Source organism: Balaenoptera physalus (genome assembly GCF_965194825.1).
Source record: "Balaenoptera physalus genome assembly, chromosome: 1".
NCBI lineage: Eukaryota > Metazoa > Chordata > Mammalia > Artiodactyla > Balaenopteridae > Balaenoptera > Balaenoptera physalus.
The window spans coordinates 5,723,930-5,741,615 of NC_138882.1; the positions used below are offsets into that span (position 1 = coordinate 5,723,930).

Consider the following 17,686-nt stretch of genomic DNA (forward strand, 5'->3'; position numbering starts at 1 on the left):
AATAATCCTAATTATTATAACTGTATAGTGCTTTAAACAGTGTCTTTCAGGGAAATTTCTTTTTTAGGAATAGGTATAAGTTGAGTGAAACTTGTGGGTTATAAGAATCAGTAGCTAACCATAAATTGCTACCTTACCTTTTTATTTTGCTATTTCCATTTTCTCTCTCCTCTCAGTACATTATTAATAGATAAGCCCTATTAAAGTAATATTGCCAGGTTGTTTACTAGTGTTTAAAATTTAAGCCTGAAATACAGTTGGGGAGAAAAAGTAGATATGAAAGCAATTCACAATTAAAATTTTGAAATTTAAAAAATATCCTCTGTTAGCTGAAAATGTTGAACTTGATCAACATATGGTACCAGCTAGCCTCATCCCCACCCGTTCTTTTGTTATCTTGTTATTGTTGTAAGGCTTAATGACAGTTGTAAGCCATAGTTCTGGATATGGGGGTTAGTCCACCCTGGGGAGAAGAGGAGGAAACAGCAGTGTGGATTATGGAAATATGGATTGATCTAAAAAGAGACCCCGTGTAAAAGAATGGGACTCAAAGGAAAGCTAGGAAAAACTGAAGAAAAGATGATGGAATATGATGTGAAAATGATCATTTGAAATCTTTCCTTTCATTCCCAGCTGCTGTGTTTTGGAGAAACGGAATGCATTTGTATGTTAAGGGAGAGGCCAGATGAATAGTATTATTTATTAGATATATTTTCATTTTGAGTGAGATAAATTATGTGCATTTTAATAGACTTTGCATATGTTAGACTTTTTAAATCTTAAAGACATAATGTTAGGTATGATATTTCATAGAAATATCTCAAGCAGTGTACAATGTTCGATTAATGTTTGGCCTTTAAATAGACCTAATTTCAAAAATTAACTTCATGGTTGTTATATATTAAGTATTTTAACTAAATGTGATGGTGAATATTATATTTAAAATATGAATTATTTTTTGTTACTTTTATAACTTAGCTATTCAAATATATAGTTACACGTTTATTCATATGTGTTTTTCTAGACAAGTGATCACATTGCAGCTTGTCTTGTTAAGCTAGTACTAAGCGATACCATACATCTTTATCCTTAGCCTGTTTGATCAGAAGCGACAACAATGCAGTCTAGTGGTCATTTTTGCGAATGCAGACACAGGGTCCATGTAGTTTTAACTAGTTTGTGATGTGTTTGTATGCAATGAAAGAAAGATCGTTGCCTGATTCTGAAGTTTGGGAAAAGTTAGATTGGGAAGGAGTTAGCTTAAAAGCATAGAAATAAGGCGTTTGGGAGGAGGCTTTGAGGGCAGATGCTTTCCGTTTTGGATGTGCCAGGTAAGCTGGTGGGGATGTCTCCGAAGTAGTAGGACGCCTCCGGCTGGAGTTCAGGAGAGGAGGGTGATATGGCTTCACACAGCTGTTGAGTAGCTGCACTGGGTGCTGACCCTTGCCTTCTGGCTGGAGAACCCAGGCTTTATCCGAGGTGTGTAGCAGCGAGATTAGATTCCCCACGGAGAGGTGAGGGCTGCAGACAGAACCCTGGGAGCACCAATGGAGAAGGCGCCATGAAATAGCCTGGGGAGCAAGGAGGAGAGCTGGATGAAGTGGGCGCAGACGTCTGGGGAGGATGGTCGGGAGCAGGAAGCTTGACTTCCTCAGCCAAGGGGCAGATCACTGTCAGCCTGTAATCCCACGTGTCTCATACCTGGCAGGTATTGAGTAAACACGTGTTAAATGAATCAAGTGTTACACACTGCAGAAGTCACATACGATAAAGACTGGAAAAACGGCTATTAAACGTAACACTTGGCGATCACTGGTGAGTGTCAGCTGAGAAGACTCAACAGCAATCGGTGATAGACTTACATCGTACTTGCAGGAAAATTTTCAGTGAGAGGAAGAACTATTTTAGTATACTTTTTAGCTGACCAAAGATTGCCTCTACTTTATAGAATTTACCTTAGTCTGCTTTTACAAATAAGTCACTCCTGTTTTTTATATTTACTCCTTATATTCCATATATTCCAATACAATAATATAAAGAATAAATAAGAAGGTATTAGATAATTTATTCAAGAGAACTACCAATCCTTAACTGAGAAAAGTTATCAAATAACTCACTCTGTGTATGTGTGTGTGTGTGTGTGTGTGTGTGTGTGTGTAGTTTCTGGTTTATTGAGTAAAATAAAGAGACCCTTTATTGTAAAGACAAGAAACTCAGCAGATTGTGTGTTCTCTTTAAGGTCATTTATGCCGAAGCGGACTAGACTAGGAATGACAAAAACTCATTGCTATTTGGTGAGGCTTGTTCAGTGGCTTTCTCTGTGTGAAAAGAACCAGTGTTCACAGCTGAATTTCTCATCGAAAGAGTTCTGCATTACAAGAACTAAGACCGAGATTGGCACCTCTTCTTAAAAATCTCAGCAAGAGGCCAAAGATTACATCAGCAGGGAGTGTGAACTAAATTTTTATTCCAAGAGGTGGATGTCCTGTAATGGGTGGAGCAGAATAAGTTTGCAAAATCATAGCTCGCAGTATTTCTATTTAGAATTTCAAGAAGCAAATCATTCAAAAAAAAAAAAAAGACCACTTGTGACTTCAAATTTAATTGTAATTTGACATATTAAAAATTATGGGCATGTACATTTTTTATAAAGGAAAAATCTCGTATAATTTAAGATGACTTAAAAATACAAAAAAAGAAACAGAGTTCCTAGATTCTTGATTTTTAGTCCTGCTTGCTCGCTATATTTGAATAAGGTTTTATGTTAATTACTAAGTACTTAGTTCCTGCTTTAGATTGAAGGGGATAAAAATGTCTCGAAGACTTCATGAATAGAATGGCTAACGGCATCAGTGACCCGGGGTGTTTACCATCTGAGCTGCAGTTTTCCATGTCCTCACCTGCCGCCACGTAGAGGCAGCTTTGGCCGGATCTGCAGGTTCCTACTCTTGAGCCTAAAATAATTATCAGTGCGTGCTCTCTCCACCCTCAGCCCCTCTGTTACTATTAACCTTGTTTAACCTCATCCTGCCTGTGTTACTTGAGCATTATTTACTTGTTCTGGTATGATCCTTGTACTGATAAGTGACAGATGATTTTGTTTCAGATTTTAGATAATAGGCTTCAAATTTAATTCCTTGGTCTTTTGCTCCTCTGTGAGAAAGCATCTACTTAAGTCCTTATAAGTCTTACTTGAAAGAAATCAGATGTATGTTTATACCGTAAATCTAATATTTTCAGTGGTAATAAATAAGCGTAGACATAAGCAGCATTGCTTTTTTGCCTCAGGACTTAATTTCAAGGGCATAGAACAACCCAGAGCAGGTAAGACTCACATTTGTGATGACATATTATCCCATCTCTTCTCCCATGATTTCCTCACATCTCGGCCCCCTTTATTTTTCCATACGCCAAGCTGAACTTTGGTTCGGAAGTATTAATTGTATACCCTTAACTCTTCATATGTATGGACAATATCTACCATATTAGAGACCAAGCAGGCATCAGATTCAGGCATCTGCTGATTATATGTTGGACCCTACATGAAAACAAAGTGAAAAAAAAATGCATGGCATGGGCAATAATGGTTAGAAGCTTCAGCCTGTGAGTTCAAATCCCAACTCTAACATTTGTTAGCTGTGTGACTTTGGGCAAGTTACTTAGTCTCTTTCACCTCTTTTTTCCCCTCCACATAGAAAAGGGAATAGAACATGGGTTGTTGTAAGGGTTAAATGAGATAAACAGGTAAGTGCTTAGGTCAGAACCTGGCACAGAGTAAGCAATTATTTTATCATATCTTTATTTGGGAAGATAATCAGAAAAAAAGCATGCAGACTCTTAAATCACATTTCCTTGAACTGTCTACTGAGGTGGGTTGATTCTGATGGTGCTAAAACAGTGTCATTTCATATGAGGTCAACAGTGGTTTTTTTTTGAGAGCGTGACTGGTGTTCCAGGCACTGGTTAGGCATTAGGAGAACTCCAGAGTTGAATAAGCCGTCAAAGATTTTGGAGATTCGTTTGTTCTGATTGATCATGTCAGTTATAACAACTAGGACTTTCTGGGTCACTACTAACTTCATTGATCTCTGGTTACTGACTGATGACATACTGTGATTATAATACCAGAAGTGGTTGAGTACTCTATAATGTATATCTTGATACAAATCACTAAAAAAATAAAGACAGGATTATGAGGAAATACAGTGATTTCATAATTTGGGAATATGATAGTAAAGTTGCTTGTTGAGGCAACTATAAAAATATGAAGAATAATAGTAATTGTCCATAACAGCGGACAATAAGAGTCCTATCTCTTATCACTTTCATATCTTTTAATCGGTGCCATTCCCTTTCTCTGTCTCTATCTCTCTCTCTCTCTGCATTCCTGCTGCACTATCTAACTTCAGGTCACCACTCCTCACCTCGATGATTGCAAAAGCCTTCTATCTGATTTTCCAGGCTTCAGTCTTGTCCTTTTAAAACCCATTCTACAAACTGTAGTCAGAGTGATCTTTCTAAAATTCAAGTCCAGTCATGTCCCTCCCTTGCTTTAAACCTGTCAAAGCTTCCCTATTTCTCTTAGATTGGGTGACCATGATTTATTGTCCAAACTGAGATACTTATTTATTACCTTTTCACTGATAATTTGTATATGGTGCAATGCAGATCTCAAGTGTACAGTGAAATGAGTTTTGACAGATGCCTACGCCTGTGTAACCCACATTCCTTTAAAGATACAGACTACTTCTGTCACTCCAGAAAGTTCCCTCTTGCTGCTTCCTGGTTACTTCCTGTACCTGCTAACCCACCCCCACAGCCCCAGGATACCACTGTTCTGTTATGATAAATTATAACTTGGATACTTTTGAGAGTAACAGGGGTTGCTGGGCAAACCAGGAGGGGTGGTTTCCCTACTCTTTGCATCAAGTCAGAACTTCCTAATTGGCCTAAAGGCCTGATGATAGAATCAGTCCCCTGCTTATTTCTCAAGCCACATTCTCTTATCATCCTCCCAGACTTTGTACGTGTTCTTTCTCATCTCCAGACCTTTCTGGACCTTTCTGTAATATTCTTTCCTGTGATGGGAAAACCACCCTTAACTCCTCTCTACCTCCCTCTCGTTGTACAATAGTCGGGCCAACTTCTTGTTCTCTCTGTAGTTCTCTATTTAGCAATAGATGAGATTTCTTCCCTTGGGACTTCCACCACAGTCCTCCAGAAGCACCCCTGCTAACTTTGGTGTACATGTCTGACTTCTAGACTCCCTGGTGTTTTTCACTTTTACCACCAACGCTTTTATTACATTACATTGTGATTGTCTTTGATTGCTATTCACACGTTAAATATTTGCTAAATGAATATACATAAATGTACATAAGCATATTAATTATTCATATAAGTTCATGTTGAGTTTGTAAATATGAGTTAGTACTGATTAGACTTTATACCTAAGTAAATAATCTTCATAGAACAGTCTGTATTTTATAATTGTGTAATTATAATTTAGTTCTTCCAGACAAAGCCTCCAAATAGGTAAATAGTCAGTCATGATTTTTCCAAACTTTTAAAACACACCGTGATTCTCATTTCTACTAGGTGACCTTATAGACTCCAGGGACCTTCAAGGTATAGAGAAATAATTAGTGTGTGTACTGTTGCTCCCAGAATACAATAGTCATCTAAAGTGTAGGGTCCCTGATTTATGCTCTAAAACTAAAGTTTCTGTTGTTTCTTAAAGCAGCAGACAAGCAAGATTCCCGTCTGGTTTATCGCAGAATTCACTATCTAGGGAAAATCAAGCAGTGCAGGCATAGTTCTGAACTAGGTTCAAGGCAGGATCAAAAAAAAAAAAAAAAAAAAAAGGATAATTGTAGTTTACTTCTCTGGGACATATCATACCTCATTTGTCATCCATAACAGCAAAATACATTCTTTAATGTGTGATTTACCCAATGAATGGAGACTATTTACATGAATACAGTGACAGAAAGATTGCACATGGTCTAGGTCTGAAAAATATGAGAAATAATATGAATCAAGGGTCTGGCAGTCCACTGGACTGGGGAAAATATAAAATCCAGACTGGGGAAAATGTAAACTCCAGGTAAAGGTTAACAAAGAACAAAGAGTGACTCACAGTTAAAGAACATGGAAAACATAATTCAGTAATCAAGGGCAGTGCTGCAAAGAGGATGTGTTTTCTAAGGGCATCTCTATCGGTGTCTTCGCCGGGACAGTTGCAGGGAAGCCCGCTTTGAGGTGGTGAAGGGAGCAGGAAGTCCCTCCGTTCCTCACGCTGGCCAGTGCCTTGTGCAGAGTTGGTAATTAATCCTTATTAAGTGCACTGATAAATAAGTACACGAAAAAAGAATTTTATTAGTAAACCCTCCCTTAAGTGAAAAATGTCTGTTGGCGTGACTCTTTGAAGATATTTTTAACTCAAAGAAGTCGCCAGTGTGGTAGCCCAAAGTAAGCTCCTGTACATACTGAAAACATCAGATACGCACAGTGTATGATTTTGCAGCGTTAACCGAGTTTGCTTCTATTGTGTTTGATTAAACAGAAATAGTTGAATATATTCAAATCTATATCTATATCCATAGGCACCTGTATTAATTAAATATGTTAACCATCTTCCGAGGAGGCAGATAAATTATTCAGTATAATACTTTGTATTTTGTATCTCAGTATGTTAATGTTTTGGCATAGGTCATCGGACACAGGACCTTAAATGTTGTAGTTATTTAGTAAATATTTGTTGAATAAATATCTTCTTCATTTGAATTCATATGACACTTGAGTTCTTAAAATAAGTAACTAATTAATAAAAGAGTTAACAGTTGTCAGTGGGGTTTATGTACCTGACACTGTCTAATCATTTTACATGGATTTTTAACTTAATCCTCATATAAATCCCAAGTAAATCCTCACTTAATCCTACGAGATAGATGATAATTTTGGCACATTTCCTAGAGTTGGTGACGGGGGCACTTAGCGGGGGGCTGGCACAGCCAGGTCTGAGTGTCACCTCCTGGCTCCAGAGCACAGTGCACTGACCACTGGGCTTTGCTGCCTCGAGGGTGTGTGCCTGCACACTGGTGCCTGTGCCTATTTCTGGGATCTCGTCGTAGCTCTGAAAATTAGTGATCACGTTTCCTTTACTCTCCACAGCGTCTAGCTGTGGGTTGGGGTCGTGGTAGCGGATCAGTTGACTGGCGTAAAACTTGTTTCTCTCTAAAAATTGAGGCTTTTTTCTACTTACCTTAGTTCTACTTATCTTGATTTAATGGCAGTTTGATATTCATTTTTAAGTAGCTTAGTGTCTATAATGCAAATAAATATTATAGGCAATGCTCTATTTTATTATGTAGGTGTTTCCTTTGATCTAGAAAATGTTACTAGTTAAAATAGGGGTGAGTGAGGCAAAGAATAAGTATATTAGTCTGAAGGGAATGGGAGGTTACATGGTTATTAGGGAAAAAGAAAGGGAATCTTCCTAGGTGGCTTTTTCTTAGAGTTGGATAATTGTTATTCAAATCACTGATTAAAAGTTAGTGTTAACCTAGGCATAAAAATTTGAAGGTTGTTTGTAATAAAATTTTTGACAAAAAAAACTTTGGAAGCCCATTTGCTTATATATATATACTTTCATGCCTTTTGAATTCTTCTCTTTATCTTAAATTAATGAGGGAAATGTATTGTTCCTTTTATTTGCCAAGTAAAATAAACCTCCTGTCTAATCGTTAAGTACAGTACACGTATTTTTGGTAACGTCACGCCGTACTGCTTTGAATCTAGGCTTTTTCATTGGCATTAGATTAAGCTAATGTTGAGTACAGACTTCTAATCACCTGACTGATACACATAGAACCAAAATCCTCAAAATTCGTATTTCTACAATACAGTTCTTTTTACAGTCGAATGTATTTGCTTCGTGGCAGTTATTTAAATCTTTCAACAATAAAAATTCATTCTTAATTTTTGATAGTGAAAAATAACTTGATCAGAGTTAACAATTCAAACACTGTTAGTGTCAGAATTCACAGACTTGGTGTTTTCCTTAAATTAAGCAAGAAGGATGAAAGAGAAATTTACTTCTAATTGAAATAGTACATAAAAGTAAAACCAAGAGAAAAATCCTGCAGTGGTCTCAGTTATTCTGATAGTTATTCCTTGTCTCTAAGTTTAAAATAGAGTCTCCAAGCTTAAAAAACTTTAGAAAGTAAGACGATGTTTCAAGAGGCTGTATGTGTAATGTACGGTATAATTGTAGTTCTACCTTTTAATAAAATGCATCCCAATCTAATCACCCTGTTAGTATAGCTGTGCTTCCTTGGAAACTTAAAGCATCCCACAGTCCCGCTGTGGGCGTGCCGTGGGGCCCTGGAGCAGCTCAGGTGCAGTTTGGGAATCCCCGTTCTGCGCTGTGCAACCTGCTTGTCACTCAGTAGCTCAGTGAATATTTCTTTTGAGAAAAAAAAAGTTTATTTTTCCCCCATGTAAAGCACAAATAGATTGAGTGAATGCATGGTATTAATGAATTCTCATTTGTTTTGGGAGATAATAGTCAAAATTAAGTAACCATCTTTTTAGGAATCAGTGGCCTTTGTGAAAAAGTAGATTAAAATTGATAAGTAAAGCCCCCTTTTTACAAAATGATTCTGAAAGCGTTATTCAAATGAATAAATTTATGCATATTTGAAAACTGTCCTTATGTAATATCGTGTATATTTTTCCTGAGGACTTTGGTAGAACTTTAATTCTTATCTAATTAAAATTATTGTGAGGTGTCTTAAGCAAGAAAAGATGATGCTTCACTCAAGCTTTCTTTATAATTAATTACAGGTGTCACGGCCAGTGGAAAATGGATGGGTTTGAATTCTGACTTCTCCTCTAAGCCGTCTAAGGCTAAGCTAAGCATGGGTAACCTTTGCCCTGCCCGTGGTTAGTCTAGGAGTGGCCGCCACCTTCTGGCTGGTCAGCTGCGACGGGAAAGTCAGCCGGTGGGCCTTCGGGGAAAGGTTTCCTCGCTGATAGAAAGAGCCTCCCAGGAAGCTTTCGCTGGATACAGCGGTGTCTCCATGTGGTCAGCTGAACGCTGGCAGCTCGCTTTGTGACCATGAGTAGAGGTGGCTGAGGACAAAGCCACAGGCTGAGGACAGCAGAGCAGAAGGACGGAGGACTCCTGAGTCCTTGAGGAGGGCGCTGAATCAGTCCCCGAAAAGTCCACCGTGTCACTGCTCGCAGAGAGAGGGTAACTACTGCTGTGTAGAGTAGACACCCTTATCTGATACAGTTAGTCTTATTCCTTAGTTACAGGTGCCATTCAAACCAAGTTAAACCGTCAAGACCCTTACTGTAGGCAATCAAGTGTGTTTTGAAAAACCAAGTGATTCTTTTTTTTTTTTAAATTAATTAATTAATTAATTAATTTATGGCTGTGTTGGGTCTTTGTTTCTGTGCGAAGGCTTTCTCTAGTTGCGGCAAGCGGGGGCCACTCTTCATCGCGGTGCGCGGGCCTCTCACTATCGTGGCCTCTCTTGTTGCGGAGCACAGGCTCCAGACACGCAGGCTCAGTAGTTGTGGCTCACGGGCCTAGTTGCTCCGCGGCATGTGGGATCTTCCCAGACCAGGGCTCGAACCCGTGTCCCCTGCATTGGCAGGCAGATTCTCAACCACTGCGCCACCAGGGAAGCCCCCAAGTGATTCTTATACCTTCTTATCTTCCGTCTAATTCTTTCTGCCCTCCCATTGAGAACCCCTGGAGAAAGACGGTTATGAAGTTGAACTAACAGAATTTGAGGAATGATTGATTGTATATGGGGGTCAGGGAAAGGGAGAGGTCTAGGCAACTACCGTGTGCTTGTTTGGGTAACGGGGTGGGCGGTGCTGCCGTTCTGGGGGATAAGGAGTAAAAACTGAAAGAGTGACTTCAGTTTTGTTCATTCTGAATTGGAGGTGTCTGGGGAACGTTCAGAGATTGATACTAGAAAGTAGAAGTATAATCCTGGAGTTCACAGAAATATCTGAACTATAGGACTAAGAAATTTGGAAGTTGCAGTTGAATCCGTGGGTGTAGGTGAGATTGCCTAGGCAGGTGTAGGTGAGATTTACTGAGTGTGGTGGAGAGGACCGTATGGAACCTCAGCATTTCAGTGGAGGGCAGGGAAGGAGCCACTGACACAAGGAAAACAAGTACTGATCCTAACAATGGTGCATCTCATTGCCTCTTAGATGTTTTTCAGAGAAATTCTAAGACCTTTGTACTTACTGAACTCTAATCAGGAGGTAAAATTTACATATTTCAGCTTTTTTTTTTTTTTTAAAGTAGATTCTTAAAGGCTCCTTTCCTCTTTTATTTGATCAATTTATAATGCTCAATGGTAACCTCATGGATAGAGAGTCAATATACCACTCTTAACACGAGCAGTTTCTTCTCTCTTACACGATCAATTTGATCATAATGCTTATTAGTACAGATACAGGATATAGTACCGAAAAACCACAGTGTATACATTTGCATTAGTCCTTGTTTTCAGTCATTTATGTATTTCCCAGTCAGTTTATTTATATAGTAGTAGACGTGTTATTTTTAGGGCATGTGCACATATGTGTGTTATTGCCTCTTGTATTTTGCTATTCATAATTTTATATTCTATTAATATATCATTCTTTTTGTTATTTCTATTTTTAACATTTGACATGTTAGTCACTGTGTTCTTTCTGTGTAAAAAAAATATTTTAGAGAATTAAGAGGATTTTGAGAACCCGGATAATTTTTCTTGCCTAAGGAAATTAGGTATTTCGTAAAAACAAAAGCCTGTAGGAATAGAGAAACATAACTTTTGAAGAGTATTGTCTTAAACCTGTCACATAATCTACGGATGCCAATCCAGAAATTGTGTGTGTGTGTGTGTGTGTGTGTGTGTGTGTGTGTGTGTGTCAGTGTCATATCAAGAACACAGTGCGGTGGAAATACCAGAGTTTATGAGCACTTCTAATCAATATAAAAGTGCAGTTTTCAATTAACATCATTGTTAAAAGGATCCAGAAAACTATTTGCATGTATTTTATTCCTCCCTCCAAGTCCCTTCTCTCTCTCTCTCTCTCTTTTCTTTTTCAACCTCAGTTTAAATAGCACCTGTAATTAAGGAAGAAAACCAAGCCCTGGGAGCTAGGTAGGACTTGCAGCCATTGATCTGTGTAAGCCCAGCTTATACTGTCAGGGGAGGAACAGTCAACTGCTGAGCTGCTTTGTCACTGACATAAGCTGAGAGAGGATTTTTTTGTCTATACTGTTTATACACTAGTCTATAGACCTGCTGGCTGGTTGAATTTTAAAGAGTGCGGGGGTTTAAAGACTTGTCCCCTGAGGGATGCTTCTGCCAGTTGGAGAGCGAGCCGAGGCTGTTCTGCCGAAGTGTGTGCGTGTGTGCCGCTTCTGGACGGAGGGAGGGGGAGGGCGTGCACGACTGAGCAACTAACTGGGAAACATTCTTCTTTATTTGAGTCTTAAAATCGATGTGAAATATATTATTAATTCGGGTATATTTGGAAGCAGACAATGGATTTTGAATATCTATCTTTATTGTTACAGAAATGATACGAACAGCTTTGCGGGGGCGGGTATCTGAATAGCCTTCACGTGTGTTGTAAATATGGGAAATGGCTTCACTTTTTGCAGCACAAGATAAGGATTAGCAATGGTCAGATGAACTGTTCTCTTTTGTAATGTCCTGTTTTCAGTTTAAGTAATTTGAATATTTCAAGCTTAGCAGCTCTTTCAGTTCCATTTATTGATAATAAAACATTGTCAGTAGTAAAACAGTTAGCTTTTTCTAAATACGGGGTTTGCACTCGTACTTACAAATGTATATGTTCATAAGCAAACCTGGGTACCCTGCCCTAGAGATAGAAGATAGCTTTTTTACATATGCTTTTCTTTCAGCTTCAGGGACTCAAGGCTCTTGAAGCTTTCTTAGGTTTTGGCATTGGAATTTTACAATGGTTTATTTTTACTTGATACTTTATACCAGTTTACATTTTAAAAGAATGTGAGAAATTCTGCTTTGAAACACTCAATCCTATGACTGTGTATAGGGCTTAATATTCATACACTGATGATTTCTCTGAACGTAAGTTTTATTGGTAGAGAGGTAGTGATAGGCGTTTTTTTGGTGGGGGTGGCTACTGCATGAAAATATTTGCTCTTTACTCTTTTAATATGAAGCCTCCTCATAAATCTCTGCTTTCTCTTGTAAAATCGCCTGGCTTAAAACTCGTGTGATGGTATTTTCAATTCTGACTTTATAACAGGAGTTAATTTTAAGTTGTTTTTCATATATAACAAAATAGATCTTATTCTATTTTTTTGCCAAATATCTGACAATTATCTGCATTTTGTTATACTTGTTAATGTATATGATTTCTAAAAACTTTTAAAATTATTTTATAATAACTATAAAATCACTGCAGATTTCAAGTCAGTAAGATTATTTTCTATGCTTAATTAAAACATTGATTTTCATATTAGGAAATTCTTAAATAAAAGTGCACAGAGTAGAAGCTATGTAGTTTTACATTAAAGGCTTATTTTTAGATACACATTTCTTTAAGAGTGTTATTTGGGATTAAACTTAGTGTTACTGATGTTGAATTTACCAAGAGTTCAACATATAAATGTGTTTCTTTAGCTATAGAAAATCCTTTTTTTTTGAACCATTTTACTCTGGAGCACGTAGAGTTGTTATACCTCTCAGTAATTCATTGCTGCCAACTTCATTCCCTTTTCTCTGCCTGCATTTTAATTGAAACAACATTTATATTTCTGAGCCAGGATCTGTCAGAAGTCCCTGTGGCTACTCTGTGGTACAAGCAGCAGCAGACGCAGCTTACCCATATGGTGCGGTGCTTCTTGTAAAATCCATATGGCCTTGTTGAAGGGAGTCCCAGCGGGGATGTGAGGGGTGTTAATACCCTTCAGGCCAGGCCTTTCCCTCCTGGGGCTTCCGTGGCATTGTCAGTGCAATCTGCCAAAGCACACACTTAATTCCTTTTTAATAATCAATTATTTTAGTCCAGGAACCTCTGTTATTTTTCTTAAGAAAAAGACAAAACTTTTTTTTCCTAAAAAATGTCTCCAAAAAAGTTTTAACTGCATCTTTAAAAATATTTTAAAGCTTTTTTTTTTTTTTTTTTGCATTTGCAGGAAGTACTACAGACTGTGCCAAAGTTCTGTTTCCCCTTTGACGTTGAAAGGTACAGTATAAGTCATCATTTAAAAGAACCTTAGCCTATCTCAGCGAGCACTTTAAAATTATTACATGTGTTTTCTTTATAAAATGAAATGTATTTTTTTTTCCATTGCCTCTAACAGAAAAGACTAGAGGTTCAAAATTAAATAATATTTGAAATGGAGAAGCCTTCTAAATCATTATACCTTCTGTTTATTCCACTGTGGCCAGTTAGGATTAGTCTTAAGGTTCCATTTCTTCCTTTTGTTCTTCAGGTACGTGTTGTAAGCACTAGGAGAAAAAAACATTAATATGTCCTTTATCAGAGCCTTCGAATTGTGTCTTTTAAAATTAGATGTATATATCCTGGTTTCTATCTCACTTCACCCTGATTGAAAAGACCATCTGTGTGATATTGTAAAACTCATGGCTGGTTGTCCCCCAAGAATAGCTTTATAGAAATAGTGCAATATTATGGAAGGCTGCAGAGAAACCCTCTTACCTAGCAGTTTTGAAAATCTCATTATGTTTGTATTTTACTGAACAAATGCTGAATGAATAGAGTGTTACCTGTGTGTAGCTGGAATGTCACAGAATATATAGCCCTTTGAGCATAATAACAGATCATTTATTGTTTTTCATGTGATTTTCATACCCTATTATCAGTTTTTTTTAAGGGTATGCTGTGAGGTGATATTAAAAGAAAATCTATTTTAGGAAAATATTTTGCTAAAAGTAAAGATTAGTAAAAATCTAAAATTTTACAGTGTTAAAGATAAAAGCCTTTCGAACGATGGGCTAATTGGTACTAATAAGTACTGCTGGTGAATGATGCCCCTTGTTTTACCTCTTTTCTGGGGAAGCACTTCTGCCTGCTAAAGTTGCAATTTCCAAATTAATAGCAAAGATGAAATAAAGGAAGAAAAGCTATGGAAGTAAATTGTGGACATTGGGCACTAGAGGGCATAGTAGACACTAGAGGTTGTTTTGAAGTTTGTAAAAGTTAAAAAAACAAAAACAAACCTGTCCCCATAAAAGTGTGTTTGTTAAATGTTCAGCATGTGAACTGCAGTATTTCCTGACAATTGCAAATGATTTGTAGTATTGGTGCAATAGGGGTAAGTAGCTTGTTTCCTCGTACATTAATTCCTGTGGCTATTTCAAAGCCAAAGTTTAGGTGTCCTGGAAACTTCATTTTGGGACAAGAAAGCAGATGTTCAGTTATTGTTGTCTAATGGCAAGGTTATGGCCAGTAACAGGAAATATATTTGTATATTTTAAATAATAGTAAAGATTCAGCGTAATGATTTATACCGCACCTTACATGGCAGTGTGACACGTATGATGGTACTTAGTTCACGTTAGCTCAGATTCTTTGTAGTAAGCTTTTTTTTATAGAAATTGTATACTTATTTTGTACTTGGAAATTTATTACCAGGATACAGGTAGCTCTAGAAGAGAATGCTAAAAAAAATGCCAACAGTAATTTGTATGGTACTTTATTGGGTGAGAGTGTCAACACAAGAAGCAGTGACACAGAGTTGGTGGTGGCTTAGGCTGTGCAGCAACACGCTTTGCTGTGTGAGCAGCCTTAGAGTCACCCGGAGGAGAGGCCGCGGAGGGGCGGGCGGACCGTCATATGACCAGCTTCTCACCTCCCCGGTTCCATTAGTAGCACGTTCGGAATGTACGAGATACTTGATAAGTACTTTCAAGCAGGTGAAAACTTACGGTAAGATACCTTATGATTCCCTAGTAAGGGATTAGAATATGCTGAATTGCTCAGCCCATAAGGCGTTACAACCTATCTTGGTCCTTGCTTCATGATTTAGTTTACACATTTCACACTCATTTTAGTTTTTAAAACGTCATTGTAGCTTTGAGAACCAACTGATTGGAAAGGTGAAAACAATGCCACACATACATCTATTCTTGCGTTTGCTTTTCTTTAAGAAAATTCTCACGCAAGGCTTAAAGTGTTATAATACTACTGTATTTTAGAGTGTCTCAGAATCAAGTCGGACAGCACTTTGCCTTTGTACTGACAGACATTGAAAGTAAACAGAGATTTGGATTCTGCCGACTCACATCAGGAGGCAAAATCTGCTTATGCATCCTTAGGTAAGTATTTGTAGTAAAAAATAAAATTGGAGGCACGATAGATTAACGGTGTCTTTCTTATGTACTTTGCTATGCTTGGGATGCTTAAAAATATGCTTATATATTTTTTTTAGTTGTTTTCTTTAAATCCAACTAAGTTGAAAAATAATTTTATTTACTCTCTATATATGGCATCAATTCGGTTTAAAGATTTACCAGTAACAGTAGAATTTTGCTTCAAAGAATTGGCTCCTTTTTTTTTTTTTTTTTTTATTCTATTGACGTATAGTTGATTTACAATGTTGTGTTAGAATTGGCCCTTTTACAGATTAGTTTTTGTGGGTTTATTTTTGAAAAATTAAGATACGAGGTCAGATAATATATGCTTCACATATTAAGTAGGATGCAAGAAATTCAGTTAAGTTAATATGTGTTCTACTGCTGACCCAGAACTTGGATTTTTGACAGTGAATTGTTGGTCGAAGGTAAAGGTTGCAAACCGGTGATTCTGGGCAGAAGTGTTTAGAGGTGTTTTATTTGGCCACATGGTGTTTTAAAAATTTTAGAAGGTGTTTCTAACCTTATAAATTTTAGTGAAATTTTGCATAAAGTTCACGTTTCTCGTTCCTTTTGCTAGTGCTGGTCTTGCTGTCCCAGCAACACTGAGCTGGTGCTGAGCAGCAGGTGTCACCTCGTGTCAGGAGTCTGCTTGTTTCACAAGCCCTGCCTGTCCGCCTCCATCACTTACCTGGTTGGCCTGGACTCACTCGGTAGATAGTTGAGAGCGTGTCTCTGTCTGTGGACCTTGGGTTTGAGTTGCTAGTGCTGAGGAGGACGGTCCTGAAGGTTAGCTTCCCTTTAATATGTCCTGATGACTCAGAAATGTAGGTGTGTTCTATACAAATAGGACTCTATACTGTGATTATAATATGGATATTGGTCAAGCTAGATTCTATAGAAATGTTTATAGTAAAAGAAATAACGTTAAATTTAATAAAGTATTGCAAGAGAACTTTGGTATAAAATTGATGTCTGCTCTGTTCATTTGCTGTTTAGCTACATTCCTCTCATTCTTTGAGGGTTAAGTTATAAATTCTACTCAGAATATTTGTTAAGAGTTGGAGAATTTTTTTCAATCTTTATTCAAAAGTAAATGTTTAACTGCTTTATAAGTAATAGAATGTGGACGTGCCTCTTTCTCTCTTTAGGCACAACGTTTTCTTCTGGAACAGTTGTACTTAAAAGTTAACGTTTTATCCAGAAGAGAAGAGTGTTATGCTTCAAGCTGTAGGCTGATTCTTCTAGTTTGAAGCCAGTTTTTTGGGCCGCAGGGTCGGGAGTGACCATGTGGAAAGTGGGTGGGGGGATCTCCTTTTATCCTTGTGCTTCATGCTGAAAGTTCCAAAGCTACACTTTAAAGGGGACTATCATCTCATACACTCTGCCCAAGACAAGTTTGCCCTAATGGAAAGACTGAAGCTGTACGTGCTTTCTAATTTTTCTCTATGAATTGTTAAGTCTTTTCATTAAAAAGTCACATTTACAGAAAAGTTTCAAGAATAGTACCATGAGCTCTTGTCTACACATCCCCTAGATTCACAGTTGTTAGCCTGCTTCTGTCTCTCCCCACCTCCCCCCACTCTCTCAGTGTGCGCGCACACACACGCGCACGTACGCTCACGCACGCGCGCGCACACACGCACACACACAAATTCTGTATGTCTCTCTCTCTGTTGTAGTATTGTTTTTGCTGACCCATTTGAGAGTAAGTTAGACATCATTCTTATGTAATATTTGAATCTATTTTACAGCTTACCTCACTGCCTCCAAAGTGAGTTCCTGATATCCATAATTAAAGAGTCTAAATCTTTCTCTTTGTTTTGAACTCTTAACATACTTTGAATACAATGAACCTATTAATAATTAGCAAGTAGTTTTTAAATTTTCACAATAGTCCCTATGAATGGGCTTGTAGAATAAACATTCTTAGACATTTCTGTTTCAATTTAGGAAAGCCGTTGTTAACCTTGAAATATTTACACAAAATATGAACTATAGCTATTTGTTAAATGATTGAAGGATTAGTATAGTGTCTGTATCTCCAAACCAGTTGTCATTAGTTTGTAGGAAACAGATTCTAGAGCAGTTACCATAATCAGGTTATTTTTACATAGTTCTCAAACTCGTCTGTGTGGAAGAAGACTTGAATGTTGTAGTTCTCTGCATTAAGAATAGTCTTACCTGCAGAAAATATGGTTCTATTATATTAATGTAATAAAAAACAAAAAAATCGTCTATGCCAATAAAGAAAACCTTTCACAATAAACATTATTGATTATTTAGTCTTTTTA

The 17,686-nt window shown here is 37.5% G+C and overlaps 1 protein-coding gene across 7 annotated transcripts in view; it reads left to right on the top strand.

Annotated features, from left to right (window-relative positions):
* Positions 1-17,686, top strand: part of DENND1B (DENN domain containing 1B) — a gene marked incomplete at its 3' end in the record, with an annotated part of 254,700 nt that overhangs the window by 84,423 nt on the left and 152,591 nt on the right. For all 7 annotated transcript variants that reach the window (XM_082425576.1, XM_082425578.1, XM_082425579.1 and 4 more), the window contains 2 exons: positions 13,211-13,260; positions 15,237-15,356. In XM_082425576.1, the coding sequence (XP_082281702.1) occupies positions 13,211-13,260; positions 15,237-15,356 (170 nt within the window). The remainder of the gene's footprint in view (positions 1-13,210; positions 13,261-15,236; positions 15,357-17,686) is intronic.